The 23681-nt window shown below is 47.5% G+C and overlaps 1 protein-coding gene across 1 annotated transcript in view; it reads right to left on the bottom strand.

The window, feature by feature from the left end:
* The window catches only part of LOC144932748 (roundabout homolog 1-like), a 159215-nt gene that overhangs the window by 18516 nt on the left and 117018 nt on the right, over positions 1-23681 (bottom strand). The window contains exons 11-23 of the mRNA XM_078857151.1: positions 23554-23635; positions 22638-22788; positions 21697-21863; positions 18768-18889; positions 15843-16077; positions 12133-12257; positions 9440-9605; positions 5825-6001; positions 5409-5435; positions 5120-5165; positions 3964-4070; positions 2582-2739; positions 1755-1935 (exon numbers count right to left, since the gene is read on the bottom strand). Of these exons, the coding sequence (XP_078713277.1) occupies positions 1755-1935; positions 2582-2739; positions 3964-4070; positions 5120-5165; positions 5409-5435; positions 5825-6001; positions 9440-9605; positions 12133-12257; positions 15843-16077; positions 18768-18889; positions 21697-21863; positions 22638-22788; positions 23554-23635 (1744 nt within the window). The remainder of the gene's footprint in view (positions 1-1754; positions 1936-2581; positions 2740-3963; positions 4071-5119; positions 5166-5408; positions 5436-5824; positions 6002-9439; positions 9606-12132; positions 12258-15842; positions 16078-18767; positions 18890-21696; positions 21864-22637; positions 22789-23553; positions 23636-23681) is intronic.

Here is a 23681-nt window from a genome sequence, read left to right as displayed (position 1 = left end):
GCCACTGAACTGCGCTCCCATTGTGAGCACGCGAACGCAGCCGGCACGGCGGTGGCTCCCAAGAGGGCCCGCTCTCGCGAGCAAGCGGGCGCCAGCCAGCCAGCCACATGCTCCACGTCGGAAATCCTTCACACGCCACCCCCAGCATTGCCGCATTGCTCACTTGTGGCATCAGACTGACGAAGCTATTAAGAGGTGCACTGCGCCATAACACTCTGGGGTTTGCCATTGTGAGGAGGCGCGCGATCTGTGTGTGTGTGGCATGATAAGCTGGGAATTAGAGTTAATGAGTAACAATATGTGCCCATATCCAGGTGACATTCACACCTGTGGCTCAACCAGAGCTATAATAGCATGTGTCCATTCAATACCGTTAAGTCAAAATTAAAGGCCCCTCACTCATCCCGTCCTGATCTCAATGGACAGAGAGAACGGCCCATAAATGATCTGATTAAACAGTTCGGTGTTCGGGAACAGAATAAATATCCAACGTTCGCTACAAGGGCTCCGGTGAGCCGATGTACCGAATTCCGGTGCTGCGGTGGAACGGGTCACCTTGGCAAGTGGCAATTCTCCGCGTGGGAGCAGAGGACACAGCTGCTCTGTACCTCTCCGCCACTGCTGCTACTGCATGAGAAAGAAAAAAATCCCACCGCTCCGGGCCGCCCCATGGAGGGGAGATTTCAGGCAGAGAGTTTAACCGTTCGAGAGGCAAAAGCTGCGACCCTCCGTGAAATTTAGAAATTGAGTCACGGCTACCGATTCTGTAAATTCTCTACGAGAGTCATTAAAACGTGGCTCACCTTACACAGACGTTGCTAAATATCAGTATTGCCTCGTGTCACGCTGTACACTTGTAAAACAGCAACTTAGGGGTGGAGGTTGTTGGATCACACAGAGATGGGATCGTCGTGCGTGAGGTGCACACTTACTGGGTGACGTGAAATAAGTTGATGCCTGCAAGAGGAAGTGTGGCAAGGGGGTTCATTAACCCATCTGTGTAGCCTCTTAGTGCCATCACCACGTATGCATTGGCTTTCTCTGGGAACATATATTTCCTTCACTCACAAAATTACCCAAAAACCAATTAGCCAAATATTTAGAGCAATAACCCTCTGGATTCTTGGACAGCCAGTGAGGATTTATTGATTAATTGAAAAATCTAAGTCGCGTTTGTGTAAAGGAACATGGAACACTACTCGTTTCTTATTTACAGCCCAGAGCCTGCAATGCGAATTCCATATTGCTATGATGGGTAAGTTAATCAGTTTTGACCCCCATTGTTGCTGTCCCCCAAAGTTCTACTTATTTTATGTGCCTATAATGGAGGTAAGATGGGCTGAGCTCACTCCCAACTGGGATTTCTTATGGTGAGGCATGTGCCCCAATCACAGAGCCACCCAGCTGGTGGGTAACTACTATTCCTGGAATGATACCAATGACCGAATCACCTGGAATGCACCCTGTCCGTTGAGGCCTTGCAAGCTAAACAAGGTTGATTGTGCTTGGATATACAGGCATAAACACAGACGTTGTTATAGGCTGCTGTGGGGCTCAGCTGGCAACAGAGGGCAGTGCAGCAAATACCGTTGCTGTACTGTACTTCTGTGGTCCGACGTCTACGCTGCCCATTTTCACCAACCCACAGTGACTCACGTGTGAGCACCCCGCCCCCAGAGGCCCACACAGCTTGGGGAAGACTCTCATCCAGCAGTTGATTGATGCAACGATAAGCACAGTCACAGTTCCCTCACCGTTGTTGAGCTTGGTGACTTCGATCATGTGGTTCTTGGTGCCAGGCAAGCCGTCCGCGCGTGGCAGGAAGGGCTGCTTGTGCGTGCGCTTGTCCGTGACGCGCGCCGTGCTGCTCATGTTGTTGCACAGCGCCGCCTGCGCCGGCGGGGAGGCCGCATACGCCGACGTCTTGCCCAGGACCTGCAGAGTGAATGACAATCGCAACGCAAAAGCCAGACCGTCAGTCAACAGCCGAGTGGGCGAGTGGAGAGATTGGCAGCTGGGTGGGCAGGGTGGGCGAGTGTATGCAGCTGTCCTACTGGACATCTCTGAAAACCACTGAGCATCTGTGAAAAAGAGATCCATTGCTCATCAAATTTTTCCAAGATAGATAAAGATTCTGATTCCGATATTGTTATTTCCCCAAATGTTATCCCAATTGCACGGCATCGCACAATGAGATTAAATATCGGATCTCTCGCAAAGCAGTCCCTTCATGTTCCAGAACGACCCACGGAAGTGGATATTACAGAACTGCTTCTGAGATCCCTTCAAGTGACCTCTGGTTCACGCAACAGTGGGGCTGCACTTTTCCACCAAGGCTGGCCAAATTACAATTCGCTCAGTGGGCCTTATCTGGTAAGATAAAAAATAGTTTTTTAAAAAATTGTCGTTACATTTTACACTGGCTGAAATCTCAGCTTCTGAAACTTGAAACACAAGAAAAAAAGATGCATTTGTAAAACGACGACAAAAACCGAGCCGATTTTGCACGTAGCACGAGTGCGAACGAACAATAAAAAAAAACGCGCAGATGTGCGAGCTCCACTGGGGTGGCCTCTGGCACCTGGCACTCTTTGATTCTGGGCCCCGGGAAGTTCTGGGTGCCGCTCAGCTGGTGGGCTGGCTCCACCTCGCGATACACGGGTGTCTCCGGGGTGCGAGGTCGGTGCAGGTTCGTCTCCTTCTGCTCCAGCTGGTTCCGGAACGGGCTCAGGTGGTCGGCTTAACGGCACGAGCAGCGATGACGTCGATGTGGGAAGAGAGGGTGGACGAGGAGTGGGGGGGGGTGGAGGTGTTTAGTCAGCACTAAAGAGATGTCAGCCACTTGATGGTAAGTAATGGGGCCCTCTCTGCCATTATCTCTTTTTCATTACCGCTTTGTACAATGTTTGCCAATTTTTTGGGGGTAATAATTTATGACCGTGTCCCAGCAAGGCCCCCAGGAAATGTAAATGTTGCTCTTGTCAATTAATAAACAATTTCTCATTCAGTGGTTCATTTCAAAAATTGATTTTCAAAGTGCACACATTACGGTGAAAAGAGCAACCAAAAAAAGGGACTCGTGGTGACTGCAAAAGAATCCAAAATGTGTGCATCTATCGTGGGACCTTTTTTCCAGTATCAAAGTATAAAATATAAGAATCGGTTTTATCCTCTCTGGCAATAAAAAAAGGTGTTAAGCGGTTCAAACACCAAATAGATATCTTTTGCAAAGAATCAAGTTTGTATTAGCCAGTGACACTGGTGAGACTAGGCCATAAAGAAGGCCATCTCTGATGTAGGCCAATCAGTTTCAAATACATTGCATATATTATCAGAGCATGTTTGTTTGCATGTTCGTGTGGCTAATACAGACTTTCCTTGAAAAATGTAACTATTTGGTGTTTGAACATCTGAACACCTTGTTTTATTGCCAGAAAGGAATAAACCTATTCTTATTTTTCATCCGTGCATCTGCAGGAAAGCCCTTTCTGCATTTGGTTCTTTGTTGGTCACCACACTCATAAGACATTCAATAATTTACCATGTGATTGCTGGCCAAATTACATGTTTTTGTAAAGATTTGAGAGTAGCTACAATGCAGTCAAGCCAACATACATAAAACATAGCATTATCCATTCACAATGCTTGACTAAATATGCACACTTGTCATATTCTAGGTGATAAATAAACAAATTTCTTAAATTCTACTAACACGTATATCTGTACTGTATATTCAATGATTGAGATAAACCCTAACCCAGACCGCTCTTACAAGAGATGCATTGTGTTCTCAGGTAGCCGCAGGCAAAGCATGACAAGTTGACAAAAATAACAAACAGACAATTACAGGAGTAAACAAAGAGCGACCCACAACTTCACTCAAGCCACAATCTTGAACGGTCACATTTGCAACCTCCACCCCGCGCCTTCCCTCGGCAAGACACCTGCACTCAGCAACCGCACCTGGCCTGCAGTAGTCCGGGATTGCCTGGCTAGGCGAGTTCTGATTTAGTGCGGCGTTCTGCCACGGCTCCGTCCACGTCTGCCCCGGACCTCCGAAAGGCGGGTAACTGCACAAGCAGGCGGCAGCGCAAAGAGGGCAAAAAATGGGAAGGAAATCTGAGCCAGTTAAAAGAAAAGAAAAAATCCCATTACTCGCATGACCCCGCCATCATCCAAGAAAACTGCACAACCCCCGGGAAAGAGGGCAATGATGTTTGGGCAGCTGGGCAGCCTTATCAGTCAGTGTGCTAGCTACCAAGCCCGTTTGTACGAGGGTTCGCAGTCTGAGTCCTGTAAGCATTAGCAACTACAGCACGTCGTCCACCACAATATGAATTTTTTTTTAAAATAAATGAACAACGTAACATCAATTCTAATAGTTGGACATGTGTGGTAGTTTAGTTTTTCATTTGTCCAATTGTTAAATTAGCCATATTATGTTTAAAACTTTGGAGGATGTAAACCACTGCACACAAGGTACTGTAATTCTCGGTGGGTCTATCCAGCTTCATCGCATTGGGAATTAAAGGAAAATGTGCAAAAATAATGTTCATTTTGGGTTTTAACAATAGAAAAAAATGTGTAATCTTGATTTTTTTTTTCTCCTCAGTCAAAACTTGTGCTGTGGTGGCGGTGTGGGGGCTGATGCCGACGGAGAGCTGTGGGCGGTTACCGCCATGGCGCATCGTCATGGGAACACCAGCCCCACGGCCGTCCCAACATTTATCACCAGCGCATAAATGGAACAAGAATTTCATTTACAACATTTCCTACTTCTGGCCCAGACAGCCTGGGGAAGGTGCTCACTCTGGGCCAAGGCTGTAATGGAGTGGCTGGCTCACGAGGAGTGGGTGACCGAGACTTTTTTCCAATATTTTTGTTTGTTGATTTTGGCAACATTTGAGCAGAATTTATTTGATGTTTTCGAGACAAAAGAAAAAAACATATAACAGTGTTGTGTCCTTAAATGCAGGACAAAAGAAAACCATTGCTATGTGCAAATAGCACGCATAATAGCACGTGTAATATTCACAAACTTGCGACGTTTTGTGAACTTTTCATCAATGGTGCAATTTTTGTGTGTTTTTTTACGAGCACAAAAAAAAAGACCGCTTACCTCGCATTGCTCATCATGCTGGTGTCGTCCTTGGGGTTAAAGGTGACTAAGGGGACACACAAAAAAACCCACACTCACTGAAGAGAAACATTACAAAAAAATCAATTGAACAAGTGACACGTCGACACGGCCAAGCCAAGCGCAGCTGTCTCGCTCGCTGCCAAGCCAAAGCACCACAGGGTCAGAGGGCATGCTGGCAGGGTCATGGTGTGACATTCAGCAACAAAAGAGCCTCTCAAGTTTGCCAAGTTACGAAGGAAAGGGAAATGGATATTTTTGGTGACCTCACCTGTTGGAGTGAATGTGAAGGAAGGATCTGGCAAAAAAAGAAATGACAGACGTTAACATTAAAAGATAAGCTCTCAAATGCAAATAGTGAATTGCATGTGGTGAGAAACACCTCAGAAGCAATTCCGATATCATGCTTCGTTCACTGTAGCCTGTCAGTAGTCTTTCCGCTTTCATCATCAAAAGTGCAGCAAATGGCTTCGTGAAATCCATGCAAATGTCAACTCTGTGCACTTTTAAATCTGGATTGAAAACGCATTTTTCTTTGGAACCAATTTTTGTGTTCAGTCTGTTGACCTTCCTCCGCACCTCCGGTTAGCACAATTGGCTACGTACGGTACGAAAGAAGTTCAACATACGTACGTACGTACAACTTAGGCTCAGCGCACTCTCGGTGACTTCATACGGCTGACGCACCTTTGGTGGCGCCCTGGTACGGATCGGGGCTGCTGCGCTTGCGGCAACAGCAGCAGTAGACAACGATGGAGATGACGATCGCGACAAGCAGGACCGGCACCACCACCACGACGATGAAGACCGGTGTCTTGACGAAGGTGTCGAACTGGCTGCTGCTGCTGCTGCTCGCCACCGGGGCTGCGGGTGACCGCGACACACACGGCAAAGAGGGGGGGGGGGTCAACCGCACCCGCCTCCTTTCATGCAAGCGCCCAGGGCCACCTTTCGCTCGTTGTCACTCAAACGACAAGGCCCTCTGCGTGATCACAGTCCCGCTGTCGACCGTCTTTCAGTCCGTCAGTCCTTTCATTTCGCGAGACAGGTGAGGTCCCATTCAGATACAATTACCTCCCTTTGTGACGGAAAGACCGAAGAGTTGAAATAAATGTTTGGTCTTTTTTTTTTTTACCTCCAGGTGGGAACCAGCATGGCCATACAAAGGAAGAAGAGGGATTTTTGTTGTTAATTCAGATACGGATAATTTTCAGAATTGGCATTTTGGACGTGACATTGGCAAACAATAGCCCTCTACTACGATTGACGTGTGGCGGTCTTTGGTGATTGCTTCACATCACACGGGAGTTGCTCTGACAATGTCCCCTGCAGCAGCACCACCACACGGCCGCATGGCAATCGCGCTCAGAGGCAGGTCACCCGACCGCCGCTCACCACCTCCTTCACAAATGTTCCCAGGAACCGAGTAGGTGCTGGTGCGTGAGCTCGTCATGCTGACTGTTAAAGATGCTGCCGCTGTTTTAGCAGAATACAGAAGCTAATAATTTAAGAATTAACCTTGAGCAAGAGCGGGCTAAGCGGCGCAGCAGTAGAAAACATGGCTTACGATTGCACACTCATGAGTACAAATCCAGGTCAACAGGGGTTGACTCAGCCCTCCATTCGTCTCTGGTTGATACAATTATTGCCGCTTAGTGGGGAAGTCAACAGTGGTGGTGTTGTTATGGAAAGACTCATCCCTGCCACAGGAATGCAGACTTTCCACCACTGGCTCAGAAGAGTACTGTCCACGTGTGCAAATAAGCAGAATAGCACTTTTCAACGAAGGTCATTACCTGAAATCTTAGTACTTTGTGAATTTGTTACGCAAAAAACGAGAGCTGAAGATGTAATTGGAGAGTATTTGCTTTTCTTATCAACCAGACTTCATTCCTCTTCTACTTACCTACCCGGTTTGCATATTTCAATTATCATTTGCTCAACCGCCAAACGCACATCGTGCAGAAAACGTCCTGCCCGTGCGGACGTGACGGCGCAGGAAAAGGAAAATGCGGACGCGGCCAGACAAGCGACCGCCGCCGATGCCATCGCCATTCCACACCGCCCACGGCGTGCCGCGTTCTCATTCCCGGCGAATTTGGGCCCACAGCGATTCCGGATGAAACGTCGACGATAATGTCACGGCCGTAAATCGCAGCATCCCCGGTGACACGCGCGCGCACTGTGTACAAATTAACCCTTGCGTGAATATACGCAGTTTATATCCGATAGGAGAGCATGAAAGATAACGCGATCCCTAATCAAAATACGCCGCGGCATATCGAAAACCCCACGCAAGTGCGTAATGAAAACGCCAGTATATTTATAGTGTATATGCACGTGTGTAACCTTCACAGCTAAATCACAGACGCTTCCTCACTCCCTCATCTGCCAACCCCCGACCCCAACCTCAACCCCAACTAAAATCCAATGAGTTCCTAGGCGCAGGGTTCAGGCCTCTCCGCTGACAGATCCCAGCGCAATTGCATTTTTTTACGTGACAGCGCGCGGGGAAGTCGGCTGGGACCTAGGCGGGCCGGCACATGTTGAGGCCCGCTGGAAGTGCGAGGAAGCAAAACAGCCAGGGCACTGGCCTCTACCTGCTGAGAAATCCCCAACCCCAGCTCTGCAGCCCACCGCTGCGCGACGCCCTCGCTGCCCTCGCGGCTTGGCGCCTGTTTGCGTTGGGCCGCCCCGAGCGGCCCCGTTTATTTTCGCAGAGAAAATCTCCGCGTCCGCGCGCTCGTGCGCTGTGTACGCACGGCCCGCGCGCACACGCACGCGTGGCCTACACATGTGGCACTCATTACGTCTCTCGCTCTTCCCGGGCACGCCCGTCGGGCAAAGAAACCAGCGCCGGCATGGCTCAGCGGGGCCATGCCGGCGCGTCTCCGCAACGGTGAAGAAGAAGAAGAGGCGCAGCCCTGCTGCTGCCCGCACACGCCACTGCCAGCGGAAGGGCCTCCACTAGAGGGAGCTCTAACAAGCCCACTGAGAGGGTATTTTGGCCTATTTTTCTAAGCTGCCCAGATGTCTTGGTAAGAGGCGGGAATACCTACACTTTACCCCACCACATGCGACCTGCCATTGTTTCGACTGCAAGGGGGAATCGAACCCCACAACCTCTGGATCGCAAATCAGCGCGATAACCATTACGCCCGGGGGGCACCATCCCCCCCGTCGGCACAATGGTACGGCTGCCAAAAAATAACAACACACGATCCTCCCACCCCCTACTGTTTCCCTTCGACCCCGCTCATCCCCTCCGTTGTTTGGAGAGATCTGGGACGATTCAAAAGGCAAATGGATGACACGTTAGAAAACATCATCGGAGGGCTGATATATCTTGCCCTTCGCCCCTTGAGCGGACCCCTGCGCGGGAGATGTCTGGCCAGGAAGTGACACGATTTAACCCGGCGCTGTTCCGCGGCTCAGGACCTCCTCACAGTCACTTTGGGGGTGGTTTTTTTTTGTTGCGCGAGTACGCCGCCCGGTAAGTAATGTCTCCCCAGTGTAAACCATCAGCGCTTAACTGTTATACATACGCCCGAGGAGGTCACTATAAATCCCCGGTGGATTCACAGCAAAACTTGACACCCGACATTTGCATTCTTCACATACATCCCGGGGTCTCCGAGCCGATCGCCCTTTGGGGACAAGGCGATGCATCTTCCGCCCGTGGGACCCCGGCAAGAGCGGCGCCACCTCTTCTCGCCGGGTCATTTTGTCGCACGGGTGAACGCACAGAATAAGTTCGCCACCCCCCACACCCACATCCCCGCCGACACATTAATGATAAACAAACACGAGGATAAATCAACAATTAATAAGGCGGAGAATACCTCGCTCTGCTTTAAGCACAGATTGCATCAATCACACCGACGCGCGGGCTGGGAAAAAAATGTGAAGGAATTTAGAGTGCTTTTTTTCACTTTCGATATATTATCCAAAAAACCCCTTCTCTTCGTGTGTGGTGGTGCGTTCGGATTATTTGTTGTTCCTCGCTAGTTTTAGTTGTCGGAGGAGGGAGTGTGGCCGGGATAGGGAGTGAGTGCGCACCGTTTAAAAGGATAAATTAAACCCCACTCTCATTATCAAAATAAACCGGGCTCAGGGTTTTTCGGAGCACCCACGTCGTCAGGTGCGGTCAATCGCTTTAATTTGAATTGCCAGCAAAAACAATCGATCATGCAATTAACCGCAACTGCCCGCCACCCGATGGGCTGGTGAAAAAAAAAGATATATGGGTGGCCTCACGACTCGTATGGCTAATCGAAGCTTAATTCAGCCGGCGCCGTGTACCGAGGACGGTGAACGGCGAGCGCAGCCCCGTGCCGGCCGAGTTGACGGCGGCGACAGTGATGCGGTACATGACCCCCGGGACGATCGGGCGCAGCACTGCCGAGCGGGACGACGCCTCCACCGTGCGGTTGATGTGCAGCTCGCTGCTGTTACCCATACACCACAGCTGCACGCACGCACACATACGCACGCACACATACGCACGCACGTGGAAAAATCGCACACAAAGACGAGGGTCTCCTGGTTAGCGGGCGTGTAGCTGCGCGTCAATGCAGCAATTTTAAAATAACTCTTTCACTCAGGATGCATGAATCAAACCGCGTGCGTGCGAATCAGTTATTTACAATTCATTGAATTTTTATGTTCAAATGAGACAAAATAAATAGGAAACAATGCAAGAGAGATGGGGAACACGAGATGAATTAAATAGTTGAATATGGAATGGAATTGTGACCCCAATCATGAGAATGCACCAAATAGCTTCTCGGTTTAAAATAGCCCACTGTTAAGCTTAATTAAATTTTGGGGGCATATTTGGTGAGTGAGCACTCATTAAGGTTGGCACAGCACATGAAGTGGCTGTTCTATGAATACCACATCGAGTTGCCTTTGTCACTCTAATGGTGATGGTTCTTGATCACATTTATGCTGAGTCAACCTCATGGAAGGCTGCTCGCGGCTCAGACACAAAACGTATTCTCACATCGTACATCGTAGCCAGGAATCGCTGCCGGGATCAGTGCTCTAACCGTTAAGCCACTGCTCCCCATGGATTAAGACACACAACACACACCTTTGTGCCTGACACACACACCGGTGTTAGTTCCCGTGGACTTTGGGGGTCAAGTGTCACTCGTGAACACCTATTCCAGCACACTAGGGGGCTGTGTGGCGTCGGCGCGCGGCGTCTCCGTCGCTGAAGAATGTGGCCGCGCACTGTGACACGGGTTGGACACCAATTTGCACGAATATGCGAGGCTGTGTAACTTAAAACGGATGAGCAGGATTGTGGCACCATGCCCCGAACGTCACGCCAATGCCGTAAATCACACACACACACACGTACGCTTAAAAACAAAACAAAGAACCATGTGCAACAAACATGGATTGTTGGGAGAAAGTAGTGGCATTAGCGAGCGCTCATTTAAAGCCAGCACAGCGCACAAGGGAGCCGTGTGGCCAGCAACACGCTTGGCTGCCTTCGACTCCCCATTGTTGATACTCACAGACTACAACAGGTGCTCATTTAAGACTCAGTCAATCTACGCTAGTCCCAGGACTGGTTCAGATAATTCACGACTGATGTTTGTCAGGCTCGGGAATCGAACTCTGATCGGCAGGAATTGCGCCGATCATAATGCCACTACTCCCACGCACGCCAACATGTAGCCCTCCCCCGTGCGTCACGTCTGGTGCCACGAGCTATGGATAGGGATCAAATATTCTCGCGTAAGTTGACGTTAGTCTCCTTTAATCTCCATCAACTGTAAAGAAAAAATGTATTGCGAATAAATGACTAAATAAATAAATACGAACATTTAATTCAAACAATTTATCTTAATTCCAAGCATTAAGTGAAACACGATAGCTAGGCTTGCTTACAAAATTACACATCACCTGCGAATCACCTTTCAAATTCCAATTACGCTGGTAGCGTTGGCGGGATTAGGCGTACAGTTTAGGCGAGGCAAAAAAAAAATGGGGGTTAGCTCAATGGGGAATTTAAGGGCTACTCTAATCCCTGGGGAATGTTTTGTAAGATTAGACAAAGAATTTTGGTGGCGGCGAGGGGGGGGAGAGAAGCGATGCGCGAGGGAGAGGCGGCTGTCAAGAGGCGACTTACTGATCGCCTACATCATTCATTAACCTTGCGCTCCGTTGATTTGGCTCGGGAGGGGGGGGGGCTCACGGTGATCAAAATATCAGATCACCTCTCAAATTGCAATTAAACTCGAGCGGTTATTTCAACTTCTTAACAAGCCAAACGTTAATGCTGGGCCCAAGCATTCATTTAGCAGAGGCGCAGGAAAGGCCCCTGTGGAAATTCTGTGGTGGCCGACAATGAGTGTGTGAGCCTACTTTGTTCGGCAATTCCAACATTTTATTGGAATATTTATTTACACTTTCTAAAAGAGGACCCTTAATTTTGCCTATGGCACCCATAAGAGGGCAGTGGGATGGTGTGTAATTACAACATAAAAACAAAGAACAATGAGCCCCCAGTATCCAGATGCACCACAAGCACTAGGAGAGCAATGGGACGTCGACCAGCAACAAACCACCACACCAATGCATCCCCGGTATCCAGAAGATGTTAACTACCTCGTCTGGTATACATGAGGTTGTGGGTTCGATCCCGACCCTGACACCTGTATATTTAGAGTTTGCACGTTCTCCCCGTGGTCTCGTGGATTTATCTCCGGGTCCTTCAGTTTTTCCCTCCACACTTATAATCATGTGCTTCGTCTATTTGGCTATGAATTTCCATGTGATAAGCCACTTTGTTGAGCAATCATTTGTGGCCAGGTTGCTTCTGAAAAAGAGCTGCGTAGCGCAATGGGCCTTACCTGCTTGTCAATTCTGCTGATCCCCTGCGCAAATTCGCTTCCGATGTTCAGAACCCTCGGGGCACTTCCCAGGTATTCCAATGACGTCAGCTCACTCAAACGCCCGCATCCCCATCCACAGCTTACCTTGTACTCTAGAATCACTCCGTTTTGCAGCTCCTCCTGCGGTGGCTGCCATGTGACGGTGATGCTGTCGCAGCCCGGCTCCTCGCACCGCTTCACCTCTACGTGTTGCGGCGACGCGCTCGGAGCTGCGAGCAAAACAGGGCAGGGGACAAAACCGAGGTCAGGCATCAGGACTCAACTACCGCCTCGAAAATCCGTCAAGACCTGAAGACTCGGAAAAGTTGGCTCTAAATTGGAACAAACAGTGGAGCACGTGGTCAACTGCAGACTGCTCATTAAGATCAGTAAACAGTGACACCAAAGCAATTTACCAGCTCGCAGGGAGCGCCGTTAAATGGCTAAAGAACCCCGACATAAATTTATAACATCTGTTGCTGTTCCAAAAAAAATCACTTGCTTATCTCTGTAACATGCCGTGGGCCAGCCCATCTCTGATGTTTTAAGTGGCAAACCACAGCACTTGCTGGGCACTGCCGTAAGATAGCAGCGTAGTTCTTGCTGGTAAAATGTGAGAATAGAGGAAACGTGATAATGGGCTGCATAGCAGCTATTTTGGGTTTGCTGTCTTGAGGTCATAGGAATTCAAGAAGTGTAGAGCTCCATCCTGTGCCTTGATTGCCATGCAGTGTTACTCTAAGAAGACATTGTGTAAAATGAGGATATATATACATAATGGGAGTTTCATGTACCAAACGCACAGCATAATTTGCCAATTCTCTCGCACACCCTTTTCAGATGAAAGAATGTTCCATCCAGTCCAGTACCGACGGGTGGTGTCGATGAAAGAAACATGAAAGTCGAGTAATTTTAGCCCAGCAGCTCTCGATAAATGAGCCGTAAAATTGTTCTCAAATTACCGATAAAATACAAGCTTGTCTTATCTCAATCCAACTACATGCCAATTAAAATTGTTTTCGTGCTTTTTTTTCTAAATGGCCCCATTTTACTCCGGCAGACGAGCACCGCCACGACTGCCAGGACAGCTGCACTGTCACGCGGCCACTTTGCTCAGTGCAAAGACCTCCGGAAATTAACATGTTACGTCGTCGAAGGCTGCGGATGTGTTGCTGCGTTAAACACTTGTCAACTGCGCTATTTTTTTTGTAATCTTAAAAATTAAATTCTTCTCACCCATTAATTGTAACAAGTGGCTAGACTATAACTTGATTTACACATCAGCAGGGATCCCAAATAATGAGACTGTGGGTTCAAATCCTGGCTAAGGTTAACTCAGCCCCATCATAATCATCATCATTATCCCTGGTTATAATGGGCTCCACCTGGTCAGGCTGCAGTACTTGAAAATAAGCCAGCAGTAGCGTTGTCTTACAGACATGTTGTCTGCACCGTAGAAACACGTCAGGCAGACAAACCGTGAAGATCCACCTATTAGACAAGGCCTCGCTCTCTCTCTCTCTCTCAAGTTCTCTATCTTGTCTCTTTAGACTCTTTAGTCTCTCTCCCCGGTTGTTACATCTTACTTATTTTCCTCCTCGACATGCACGGCGCTCTGAGATCCATTGTTTGAGGGCCGCCTTGTGAATCCAAATTATATTTGATTATTATTAATTTCAAGGAGGTGAAAGCTCATGACCAAATCACCCGGAAAGGATCTGGATATCGCTTGCACGGGCGACCACCAAGCATTTATGAACGGGTGCTGTAGGCTGCTGGAGGGTCACGTTGCTGGCAGAGGGCAAGTCAGTCGCTGCAGAACGGCGCTCAAAAGTCGATGTTTTCCACCTATACCAATCCACATTTACAAATGTGTGAAGTATGGTCAAATAACCCCTACAAGCTGCACGGCATGGGAATTAAGGCCCTCACCCAACAGTGGAATAGAAAAGGGCCGTACCGTACTGAGACAACTCGTCTCCTTTTCAAGGGAAACCAGGGTTACAAGAGCGAATACTGTACAGAAATGCAAAGAAAATTGCACAACGGTTAAATCGAGGGTTAAATATTAGAATTTGCAAAACTTGGGTGAAAAGGCAAAATCAAATGACTTTACAGAAGTAAACGTTTTTTTTTTACACAAATCGCATGAAAGCCTTCACCAACCCACACTGACTAGCATGGTGAAATATGGTCAAGTAAGCCCCATGACCCGCACGGTGCTGGGAGGGCCCTCATCCAGGGGTGGAATGACGAAAGGGCTGGAGGTGTACTAATGAGGTGGAATAAAAACCCGAGGCAAATTTCACTTGAGGTTGCTGAGCAATGGATCCAGTGTAAGTGCCAGTTTCGCCGAGGGCTCAGGACTGCTGACATTAAAAAGAGCACCAGCCAATGGCACTTTGGTCATGGGAACGATTTTGCATTTGAAACAATTATCATAAGAGCAACATCGAAATCACTGACTGCTGAATGTGTACTGTGCAGGCCAGTCTAGCTAGACCCAAGAGCACTTTACACATCTTGTAAAGCAGTTTCATTGGATTGGAGGCGCACAGGAAATTAACGAGCCCTGAAAAAGTTTACAGTAGCCCATGATGCAAAATTGTAAAATTACAAATACTGAAAAAGAAAGAGTTAAATACATAAAAAGAAAATAAAGTGAAAACACACAAAAGTGGTTGCGTGTAGAAACGCAGGTCTGTTTGGAACTCCGCAAACACTGGTATTTTCTTTGTCACAAAACAAACAAAAGCTTAAATAATGGCACAGATAACAAAATACAAATTTCAGCCCTTGGGCGCTCTTAGCTTTGCAAAAAAATAACCGATTACATTTTAAGTTGAGACGCTTTTGTATTCTTCATAACAAATAAGTGTTACATTCACAACATGTAAGGGCTCTTTAAAATGCATTTTTCAATTTGCTTTGCAAACCTTAGAAAACACGAGTTCTATTTTTCAAAAGGATACTGAAAATCGTCGTCCAAAAATGGATACAGAGAATGCGCTTGGAACAGTCTGAAGATGCTCAATAAGCACTTTAAGAACACAGAACATTATTCTACCAACAAAACATGGCCTTTTGTTGACTCATTGCTGGCCAGACCCTCTCACCCTATTGTCTACTTACTGCCCATCACTCTTCTCTTTTCCATTCTTTATTCTGTCTTTCTTTCTCTCCCTTTCCTTTCACTCATCCCCCTCTAATGTTTTCCAGATCACAACTACCAGACACTTGCCGTTTGCATCACGACCTATGTAACCACGATCGTAACTAAGATCTGTGCTGTACGGCATCTGTAGAGGCTAACAGAATATGGGGCCCCCTGCTGAAATAAATAAAATCTCTATCTTTTCTACATCAACAAGGGGCGCGCCTACGGTTACAAACGTCTATGCCCGTCATTTGAACGTCATACACCCTGCTTCTGAGCTTCCTGTATTTCTCGTATTGAAAACATGAACACAAAAAAAACAGGGCCAATCGTCAAAAAAATTTTCGATTTAAAGCTTTCGTGACTGCAGGGATTCATCTTCTTGGTTCTTTCGGTAAAGTCACGTAGAAGGGAAATAATAAAATAATACAAATAAAACATAATAAAATATTTCATTACGTTTTATTTTTATTACTTTATTATGTTACATTTTTATTGTTTTATTATTTCCCTTCTACGTGACTTTACCGAAAAAACCAAGAAGACGTCAAAACAATGTTCACAGTGAACACTTTCGACCCAAGCTTCAAAAGCAAAACTCCCAAATCTCCGCAAAAGCAGGCCCGGCGCCGGGCGCAGGCCAAAGCGTGCGACGCACCTTCCTCGAACGTGGAGCCGCGTCGCGCCTCGCTGTCGGGGCCCTGGAAGCCGTTGAAGAAGGCCCTGACTTTAGCCTCGTACGAGAAGCCCTTGCGCAGGCGACTGAGCACGGCACCGTGCTCCAGCGGCGAGCGCACCTCCAGCACCGACCAGTTTCCCGACGCGGAGCGGCTCGACGACAGCGGCCGGTAGAGCACGCGGAAGCCTTGCAGGTAGAGCGGCCGCTGCATCACCTGCGGGGGGGCGGGGGTGCAAGCGAGGCGGACAGGATGAAGGCTAATCGGGGGGGGGGAGGTGGGCATAGCTATTGAGCGTGCAGGCCATGCAACTGCACCCCAGGGCCCATGGGCCAAAGAGGCCCAAGTGCCGGGCTTACGAATAAGGGGTAAAGCAAGCAGGGTTGGGGGGGGGGGAATCCTATTTCATTCCTTGCGTCGACCACGTACGACGCAGGTGGGTGGGGGGAGGCGGCAGGGAAGATTGATTAGGAATTTGTGAGGGGATGTCCGGGAGAGCAGGGGCGCAGCGCGAAGGAAGGCCGTAGTAGGGGATGTATGGATGTGTATGTATGTTGAACTTCTCTTGTGGACTTCTTTCAGACCACATGTAGCCAACCGTGCTAATTGGAGGTGTGTCGGAGACGCGGAAGAGACACACGGAGACACATGGGGAGCAATGGGCATGGTGAGCACCGTTGCAATGCCTGGAGCAGCGAGATGCGGAGAGGCATTGTGAGACACGGGGAGATGACTTCGACACAGAGGAACGGGGAGACATGGAAAGACACGGAGAGACACCGAGACGCGGGGAGAAGCGGGGAGCTGCGGTGAGGCAATGGGACGCGGGTAAACAACCGCGGCACCGGGCAGGCTCAGTAGCACCGACGCAGAGAGGTGGCGGGAGGAACAAGGCGAGACGGTTTGACGGATTACGCACGCTTTAACCTTTGCACACGACAGTGGGCGAGCAGCACCTGAGGCGCGACGTGGGCTGCGTGGGAAACGGGCTGGCACCGCCACGCCGGGCGACAGGGAAATGAATTGTGGGCAGAATTCGATTTAAATGACATTTTTTTTCCCCGCTCGCATCCAATTCCACCTCCTTCGAACCTTCACGGTTTCAAAAAGAAGCGCACGTTAATTACAGCATTGTCCTTGCCGTAAAATGCGCGGCCGTAACGAAAAAATAATACAGCTTTACAATGTAAATAATCGCAGCACCTCAGCCGGACATCGGTGGGCAGTTTAATATTATAAGAATGTAAATGTGTCCCGTGAATTTGCTTTTCATTAAAAATGCCTCGCATGTTTCATTCTGGTCAAATGTGAGGATCGCCATTCTGCAACAGTGAGGATGTGAATAAAAATTCTACGTGGTACAGCCAATGCAGATTAAAAACAGGATAGTTCACAGCACGTGTAGACTTAAGACTCAATGCCTGTATTTCTTAAATTTTAATCGTTACAGCTCATTACAGCAACGCACCTATAATGAAATAAATCATTTTGAGTGTATGCTTGATCGCTGAAGGGAAACGTTATTTCATCTGAAAATATTATTCAAGATGCAACATTTTTGTGTTGAGATGGGATTTTACTCATAATTCACAGATTTGATGGCAGTCACAAAGAATCATTCTTTCCAGCAGCATTTATCGACATAAGGAAACCTTGTACTTATTTGAACTCGCTGAGCATCATCAGCAAGGTATAGCCTTGTAAATCAAAGTTAAAATAATATTATAATAGAGTCCTGCATTAGGTTGTTATTTTAACATGTTAATAAATGCTTATGCAAGCGAGGAAGGATTCCGGAGCACCCGCAGAAAACTAATTTCTTGTGCGAAGGGGCAACAATCCACGTACAGATGGAAACAGATGGCGATTACTCCACTTGCTGTACTGCCTTCTTCTGGCGAGCCAGGCTATGGCACCTCGACACGCAGCAGGAAAGGAGTTTCACAATATATTCTTGGGTCTTTCGGTAAAGTCACATAGATAGGTTCAAAGAAAATTTTTAAAAATAACAAAACAACAACATTTGTGCGATCCCACCAACTCTCGCTGCCTACCACAGTGCTGGGTTACAAGCGTGCGCAACCACCACGCCACCCGGCTGCATCACTGTGATTCGTTACTCAGAGAGGCCAATTTGCCAAGTGTTTAAAATGTTGCTCCTTTCAGCAATTGGACAAACCACCTGTATCGCAATAATTCACTGAAGGAGGTCAAGAACTGTTGTACAGTGCCATTCCGTTGCACGATAAAGCGCCTACATGAAGGACCACTAACTTGGGTCTCACCTCAGGTCACGAAAACAAAAATGTTCAAACGTCACTTGTCAAAGCCTACAGATTGCCGCTTGTAAACAAAGGAACAAGCTAAGTGCAAAGGTGGATTGCTCCAAAACATAATATCATTGTCCGCGATAGCCAACTATAAGTCAACTATTAACTCAGGTGACCCTAATCCTGACCTGAAACCTTTAACTCTATCTCCTTCGCCCTGACCTATAACCCTGGTGCCAATGCTGAAAGCTAGTTGGTTATTAATAGAGTTTTTTTTTTCCTTCATTCGACTGATGAACTAAACTTTTTATTTTACCAGGTAAGGCCTACTGGGCTATATAGCTTTTTTCTAGAAGCGACCTGGCCACAAATGATAGCTCAACGAAGTGATTTACCATGTGGACATTTTTACCATGCGGCTTACCATGTGGAAATTAAAGGACAGTGCTTTGCCAAGGAAATTCATAGCAGCCAAATACTCTCAATGCATGTTGATTCTAAATGTGGAAGGAAAAAGTGGAGGACCCGGAGAAAAGCCCACACAACCATGGGGAGAGAGAGAAAGAGACATGCAAACTCCTTAGAGCGGCAGCAGCAGCAGCATCACGAAGTACGGCGGCACTCTCTGTCTTGTACCGTCCAGTGCAGGCGTAGGGCGGTGGAGCTGAGGGTGACAGGGTCCTGCAGGTGAATGGAAATGCGTCCCAGCTCCTTTTGGATCAGCGCCGAGTCCAGGCCAGGCTCCGCCGGTGATGGGTCTGCGTGCGGCCGACATGCCCACGGTCACTGATCGAGGCTAACCGCTGGCTTGACGAGCTCTATACCATGTGTTCCCACTCGTGCCCATGTCCCACAATAGTCAGTTGTTTACAGAAGTGATTTGTGATGTTGCGGTCAGTTTTCTAAGAAGTGAAAAGTCATTTCTTTGAAAAGTGCTTTTTATGTTTAGTTTGTCATCCTTACCCTGCATGTCCGATGAGCATGGTTAGCTTCGTACATCGTGAAAGAAGTTCAGCATACATACGTATGTATCATCCAAATGTGTCTTGAAACTAAATAGAATGAAAGCAGTGACGCTGACCAACTCCCATCATCTGGTCCGAAAGGTACCTTGAATTAATGGAATAATAAGTGGTGACTAAAAGGTTTTTAGTACACAAACTGCCTTGGAAATAACAAAGGTGGAGGCTGCGATGGTTTGGCCGCATTAACCGGAAACCAGAAGGAATTTTCCACCACCATCCTACAGGCCCCAGTGGAAGGTGGAGAGAGCCATAAGCAGCTACATTTGGAGGCTTGCCCCCTCTCTCCGCCTGATGAAGACCGCTTGTGTTGTGATCGAAACGTCGTGGATTTTTTGCTTTCATTATTTTCAATTCATTTTTTATTTTACTATTTAATTTTGTATTGTGTTTTTTTTTATTTGAAATGTATTATTTTTATTACATTTTTTTATTTTATTATTTAAATTTTTCTTTTCTATTTACGTGAACCAAGAATATGGAGAAAGCCAATTGCCAAAGAATCACTTGTGGTACCCACAACCTAAATGTTTAAGGCACCGCTGATGATGATGATTTTGACAAAAACAGAGCTGCTGTCACGAACTACTGGCTCATGCTATAACGGATGTAGACATTCCAAATAGTCCACAGAATTATCCAGATCACATTTCTACACCGAACCCATATGCAAATAATAAAAAATGATCAGGGAGTCAACAAATTAGCTGCAATTGCACGCAGATTAAACTATAATGTTCGTGCAATGATGTGGAATTATTTCAAGGAAAGCACCAGCTATTAACCTCAAGTAGTATGGGCCTACAAGCTACACTACAAAGCTGAAAAAGCGTACCCTTGAAGCTGAAATTTGATGCAAAGTGGGCACAAATTGCATGTTAAGGTCAATTTTACATGGAATTGAAGCTCTCTTATGCCTTTCACGACTAAAGAAGCCCGTAGGCTTGTTTTGCATGCATCTGTGAGCTGCAGCCAGCTTCAAGCAAGAAAAGTCAAGATGCAATCGGACACAAAAATTGGGTCAATTCAGGGCTCGTGTCTGAACCGTATTTGTGCTAGGGGCCTGCATGAGAGCACGTGCCACATGGGCTAGACAATAAGGGGGACTGAAGAAGTCGAACGCATAGCCATATATTTTTTTTTAGGGGAGAAACCGGATGCCGTTGTAGAAGATGGGTTTCAATTTTGTGCTTTCAAAACGTCGCCGTCGGTGGCTCAGTATCGAAAATAAATAGTGGGTGGTGAGAGAAAAAAAAAGTAATTCATCCTTTATTTGTCAAAATAAAAGGACAGTAGAGATGTAACAGGACCGGACACAACACATTTCATGACAGAAGTGTTTGGGAAACACATTGGGGCGGCTGAGTGATGAAAAGCAATGATGAGACAAGGATTGAGGAGTCATCACCGATGGGGTGGGCGTGCGCAGGGTTCAACCCGGTGGGAATGGCAGGTGGGAACAGAATGGAGCGAAAGTGACGAGGAGACAGGGGGAGGATCAGGTGACCGTTGATAAACGCGCACGGCCACGGGATGATGAGGGCACAGTTTGAGACAAAACAGTGAAAAATGAGCGCAGAGTTCCCGACCCCATAACGCGGCCAGGAAGGAATTCATGAAAACAATAGCAAACACATGTGCGGAGCTGTGGAAAGAGATTGGAATTGTGACGTGAAACAGAGTTACGGTTTGCGGAGAGAGAGCCAGCGACCAACCAAAGTGGGGACAATGCTGGGGGAAATTGTTTAAAAAGAGGAAAAGAGGAATGCAATGTCGAGAATAATGACTATGATTATGCTGACGAGAACGCGTAGCAGTTGTTTCTCATTACAGGCAAGCACAAACAGGTAAAAACAATCAGATTGGATGGAATGGGTAACGATGGTGCATCGTACTTTTTTGACCATTTTGCAAGGAGTAATGAAAGCGTTTTTGTTTCGTTTTTTTTCTCCGTTAGCATGAACAAATGTGGTCTACGAATCCTGGAGGCTTTCTGTCCTAAGGAGTTACTTGTAAGAATGTTATTTTTTTTGTACCTAAGAATGCCACGATCGATGTCGAGCACGGCCGACAGCGACGCGACAAACGGTTCATGGCTTATTCCAGACATTCACAGCGAGAGCCCCCGTGGCCACCTTGGTTAATGATGCCCGTGGATTAAGCATGAATGAGCGCCGTCTTGCTTCACAGTGGATGTTGAAGATCCCGTGACATCGTTAGCAAAAGAGAAGGGCCAAATGTGTTACCTGCGTCACAGTCCAAATTTTACAAATTGAAGGATAACTCGTAAATTACTTAAATCGGGTGAAAACAAGCAGCAACATCAACCCTTACTGAAGTTTTTAAAGTTGATTTTCTTTAACCACGTGAAATCTCTAGAGAACACGATAGTCTAATTTGCAAGGGTGACCTGGGGCATTCGTCTGCCAGTCGGCGGGCGATGATTGCTGCGTATAATCGCAACTGAGTAATTTGAAAGCACCTGCATGAAAGCCTTGTGCTGTAAGAATGTACTAAGTCATCATCATCATTATAATCATCACCTTCTGTGCGCACGGGCTCCGAGACGGCGCTCGGCTCGCTGGCACCATGCAGATTTACAGCTCGAACCAGGAACACAAAGATGGCGCCCTGGCGCAAGCTGCGCACAGTGAAAGTCTCCGAGCGGACGCCTTCCGCCACGATCTTCCAGCCCTTCCCCAGCGAGCGGCTGCACATGGACAGGTGCATTCACACAGACGTCCGGTCAGAGGCCAACTTAACTGCAACAGCATTTTTTTGTTGCCCTTCACCCACACCTCCGATTAACACAGTTGGCTACGTAGGGTGCGAAAGAAGTGCAACATACATTATTGGTGCCTTACACCGGTCTCCTTCTCTGAATGCTGCACCAAGACTTAAAACATTTCACAAGAGGCATGGCATTGCTGGCACGGGCCCTGGCGGTGCAAGGAAAGATATGGTGCCACCACCATTCTAATTTCTCCTCTCTTAATAACGTGGTGCCTGGGGCTCCTGTAGCCCGTGGGTGCCATTGTATCACTGGATCACTCAATAGTTACACCACTGTCATTGGCTTCACACCATAATGGACTAAGCTAATTCTCGCGCAATTTTACAGCAATCGCCAATGTCAATGGTCACCGGCAAGAGATTAACTAAGATTGGCGAAGTTCTTTCTCGTCAAAGCAAACCGTTTGTAGAAAACTTTCTATGATGACCAGCGATTGGTCTCCGTCGCACACAACCTCGGGTAGTCATGTGACCCCTGCCTGCAATTAGGTGCTGCCATCCCATGTGCCCACCAGAGGGAGCAGTGATGAAATATGTCCGGGTATGGGCAACGACATTTGTTTTCTAAATCGAAAATGCTGCAGCGGTCATCGCTAGTTACAACTGGCCTAAAATTACCCAAGAGTACTGCACTACCCTTCTCAGCCTTGCATCGTGACCACTAACGGTGATCAGGTTCAGGGTCACTCACCTGAAAGCCTCGATGATGTAGGACGTGGCTGGCTGCAGCGTGTCCCGTTTCCACGACAACGTCACGGTGTTGCGGCTCACCTCCACAATCTCGGGACGCGAGGGGCCGCGCGGGGCCAGCGCCGCGTTCATCTCCGTGTACCGCTTTCCCTCTGCGGCCGCAACAACAGGATCGGAATATTTATTTGTCCTGGAGGAATCCGATGAGCCACAACTGCTCTTCTTCACAGATGTCCAGTAGCAGCGGGTCAGAACGTTACAACAACAAACAGTGCAAAAACACGATAGGAGTGCAACGTTATGGGAGAGGTAAACAATTAACTTAAAATATACGAATAAAACTACGTGATTTTTATCTTACCAGGTTAAGCCCACTGAGGTATTAACTTATTTCTTTGAAGTGGCCTGGCCACAAATGATAGCTCAACAAAGTGGCTTGTCACGTGGAAAACTAAAGCAGCAAAATAATCGAAATTCATGTTTCCAAATGTGGAGGCAAAAAACCAGAGGACCCGGAGAAAAAAATTCCACGCGACTGAGGGGAGAGAGAGGCCATGCAAACTCCAAAAAGACAACAGCGACAACATTTACACAACGTAGCCGGTTGTTTTAGGGGCCAATACCATGTCTGATCGCTCAGCGAGCGCCTCTGAGATGCCAGCCACTCGGAATGCTTTCAAGTGTGGCGAGTTGATGACCTCAGTCCGGTAACTAATGATTACGCATTTAATCTGTCCATCATTTTATTCATGGCATCATATGCAGTGTCATAACATCACCGTATGTTCAAATCATACCATGTAAATTTGAAAGTACCTTATCCTAATCATATGTTTTATGATTTAGTCAAATCGCTTTCTGATCATTGTGACTTTGTAATTAAGCGCGCAGTAGCTGCTGCTCTGACAGAAAGTTACCTTTGACCTCCAAGAAGGTGTTCCAGGAAGTCTCTCCATTTGCATTTGAAATGACGCAGGTGTAAATCCCAGTGTCCTCCACCTGGAAGCAAACATCTATCATTAAATAACCCACAAGTAAACAGCTA

This window comes from Lampetra fluviatilis, chromosome 5 (assembly GCF_964198595.1).
Source record: "Lampetra fluviatilis chromosome 5, kcLamFluv1.1, whole genome shotgun sequence".
In the NCBI taxonomy this organism is placed as follows: Eukaryota; Metazoa; Chordata; class Hyperoartia; order Petromyzontiformes; family Petromyzontidae; genus Lampetra; species Lampetra fluviatilis.
The sequence above is the reverse complement of the archived record's forward strand: the minus strand, read 5'-3'. Positions and strand labels throughout refer to the sequence as shown.